Source organism: Protobothrops mucrosquamatus, unplaced genomic scaffold, assembly GCF_001527695.2.
Source record: "Protobothrops mucrosquamatus isolate PMUCROS unplaced genomic scaffold, P.Mucros_1.0 scaffold9594, whole genome shotgun sequence".
NCBI classification, from domain to species: Eukaryota; Metazoa; Chordata; class Lepidosauria; order Squamata; family Viperidae; genus Protobothrops; species Protobothrops mucrosquamatus.
In genome coordinates, this window is record NW_015395383.1 from 10,629 (window position 1) to 13,833 (window position 3,205).

The 3,205-nt window shown below is 44.8% G+C and overlaps 1 protein-coding gene across 1 annotated transcript in view; it reads left to right on the forward strand.

Moving 5' to 3' along the window:
• The window catches only part of LOC107301022 (zinc transporter 9-like), a gene marked incomplete at its 5' end in the record, with an annotated part of 11,875 nt that extends 9,898 nt beyond the window's left edge, over positions 1-1,977 (forward strand). Inside the window, 3 exons of the mRNA XM_015830292.1 lie at positions 93-159; positions 496-609; positions 1,914-1,977. Coding sequence (XP_015685778.1) covers positions 93-159; positions 496-609; positions 1,914-1,958 — 226 coding nt within the window. The remainder of the gene's footprint in view (positions 1-92; positions 160-495; positions 610-1,913) is intronic.
• Between the last annotated feature and the right edge of the window lie 1,228 nt (positions 1,978-3,205).

The following is a 3,205-nucleotide window of genomic DNA, read 5'->3' on the forward strand; positions in this document are numbered from 1 at the left end:
AAAAGGGGTGAGGTGGGGAAATCTGAGGTTCTAAATATTAATTTTGCAGATGAAATCTCTGAATTGCATTGAGCTCCCATAGACTTGCATAGATCGGTGTCCCGGTCTGCTATCGTATCAATTTATATCATATCAATTGATATTCATATATCCTATCAGGTGTGTTAGAAATCCTGGAAAGTAACTTAAAAGAGCAAATTAAAAAATAAAAAAATAAAACATTTTGTGGAGTTAGAGATATTAGTATTTGTTTACTCATATACGAATATTATCCTGGGACTAGGTTTGGGAAGTCCGGGGGGGGGTGGGGGATTTAATTTTTTACTTTGTTTACTGGATTATGATTGTTTTTTATGATGAAAAATAATAAAAAAAAATTGGGAAAAAAAATAATAAAAAAATAAAAAACCGGTCTTCGCTAGGCAACAATTCGTCCTTTTTCTTCTTTGCTAACCTTTTCCATTTTTTATTTTTTATTTTTTGATCCGACGGCAGGAGATCCAGCAGGTGAAAACTCTGGAAGATTTAGAGGCTTTCATGCTTAAACATGGAGAAAACATCATTGACACTTTAGGAGCAGAGGTGGATCGACTTGAAAAGGATCTGAAGGTGAGTAGCGGCCGGCCGAATGGCCGGCCAAACAAATATACGCGGGAATAAAAGGTGAGTTTGCTAGTCACGCTGGACCGGGAAAATCTCTGGGGGGGGGGGGCTCCCACAGGAAAGCAAGGATATTTCAGGATAAGCATCCCCAAAGGTGCTTTTTTCTGGCTGGCAGCTGGACTTAATCTTGTTTTTTTTTTCTTTGAAGACGTTTCGCTTCTCATCCCAGAAGCTTCTTCAGCTCTGACTGGATGGTGGGGGGAACGGAAGGATTTATACTCCTTGCAGAGAGCTGGTCATTTGCATTCTCTTAGAGCAGGGCTTTTCAACCAGTGGCACGGGTACCACCTGTGGTACATGGGCACCTGGCAGGTGGTACGCGACCATCCTAGAAAAGGGGTAGCAGGGGGGGGAATGAGCTGAACCGGTGGCAGCACCGCACAAGCCTGAGCGAGAGACGGCTGGAGCTGCAGGGCTGTCGGCTCAGCGGAAGCGCCAGGATCAGTGCCGCTTTCCGGCTGATCGGCACTTCTTCGGGGCTGTCAGGGCTCAATGGAAGTGCCAGGATCAGCACCAGAGTCCAGCTGGAGCTCGGCGCTGATCCTGGCGCTTCCGCTGAGCCCAGAAGAAGCGCCGATCAGCTGGAATGTTGCAGCCTCTCCAGGGTCTTGTGATTTGCATTCAGATGCTTGGCAACGGATTCATATTTATGACGGTCACAGTGTCCCAGGGTCATGTGAAGTGACCAAAACCTGCTGCAACCACCCAGCAGACGGGGGGGGGGGGGAATAAAAACCAAACACCACCCCACCCCACCCCCGCTGCCAATCCCCAACAGAAATGCTCACAACAATGGAAACCTCGGACAGGAGGAAGAGCGCCACCGGATGGGCAGGCAAGTGTCTTGCTCGGCTGTGGCTTGGGGGGCACTTTTTTCAGTACCATTGTAACTTCGAACATTCACTAAGCGAACTGTTGTAAGTCGAGGACTACCTGTGCTTCATCACTTTTTTCTGGTTTTTCTGGTTTTTTTGTTTTTTTTTAATCATCAAGTTTTTGACCCCTTGCTAGGCGACTGGTGGTACTCGGATATCGCCATCTCCTAAAAGTGGTACACTGGGTGAAAAGGTTGAAAAGCCCTGTGTTAGAGGGTCATTGAAGCCACTTGGTGCTTTGCCTGTGTCCTGAAGGTCGCCTGAATGGAGCAAATGGATGTGGAGATCCAGCCCCAGGCTCAGTTGCAAACTTCAGTGTTGATAATGTGCAGTCTTATTTTTTCAGCCAAGTAAACATCATTAATTTCATTTCAGAAACTGAATCCTGAAGTACGGCATGTGGATCTGGAAATACTATAATCTTCACGGAATCAGGTCTCTCTCTCTCTCTCTCTCTCTCTTCCTCTCTCTTTCTCTCTCTCTTTATTTCTCTCTCTCTCTCTCTTTATTTCTCTCTCTCTCTCTTTATTTCTCTCTCTTTTTATTTCTCTCTCTTTCTCGCTCTCTTTCTCTCTTTCTCTCTTCCTCTCTCTCTTTCTCTCTTTATTTCTCTCTTTCTCTCTTTATTTCTCTCTCTCTCTTTATCTCTCTCTCTTTCTCTCTCTCTTTCTCTCTCTCTTTCTCTTTATTTCTCTCTCTCTCTTTTTATTTCTCTCTCTCTCTCTTTTTATTTCTCTCTCTCTCTCTCTTCCTCTCTCTCTCTTCCTCTCTCTCTCTCTTTATTTCTCTCTTTATCTCTCTCTCTCTCTCTCTCTCTCTCTCTCTCTCTTTTGGAATCGGCTTCTTTGAGGAGGGCACCCTCTGAAACTCCGGCAATCTGAAAACATCACACTTTTTTTAAGTCCCCTGGTTCTCCTGCCGATCGGTTTTCTATCCAGATCAGCCACGGCTTTTCCTTGAACTGGCTACGTAGAGACTGCATACTGCCTCTTTTCGCGCGGATCCGTAGAACATTTGCAACTAGACACTTTAAATAAGTTATTTACTATGTCCGTTTTGGGGGGAACAAATGCATCCTATATATTTTACTGCCCTGTTTCAAGTATTTCTTAATTTGGTTTTGCAAAACCATCCCCCCATTTGAAGACTGCATTTCTCTTTAGAGTCAAATTGAGGAATTCTAGTTCTGTAGTCTTTTATCTCTCTCTCTTTTTTTCCCCCCCTTGTCTGAATTTGGTGTCCATTCTAGTCTCCTTCAGATGGTTCGAGATGATCACGTCCAACCTCTGTCTCGGTGTTACGATCTTATAGCTGCGCCTAGCAAACTCTGTAGCTTTGACCCAGATGATCTGGACAGATTTTTTTGGAGATTCCCCCTTAACCACGTGCAGAAAAGCTGCAGATATTGGAATGGTGCCGGACCGGTACTTGAGATAATTTAACGGGTGGGCTAAATTTTTTAATCTGTGCGATCCTCTTCCAGCTGTTGACGTTGCGAGATCAAAAGGCGAAACACGAAAAAACCATGTGTTACACTGCTTGGCTGGTTCTAAATCTCCGTTGTATTTCCCTCTTGGGTTCCGTCGGATATTATTTGTGGGGGAGATTCCAGAAGGAACACCGGGAAGAACTTTCCAGATGTTCAAACTTGTCCTGCTCCCGATCTT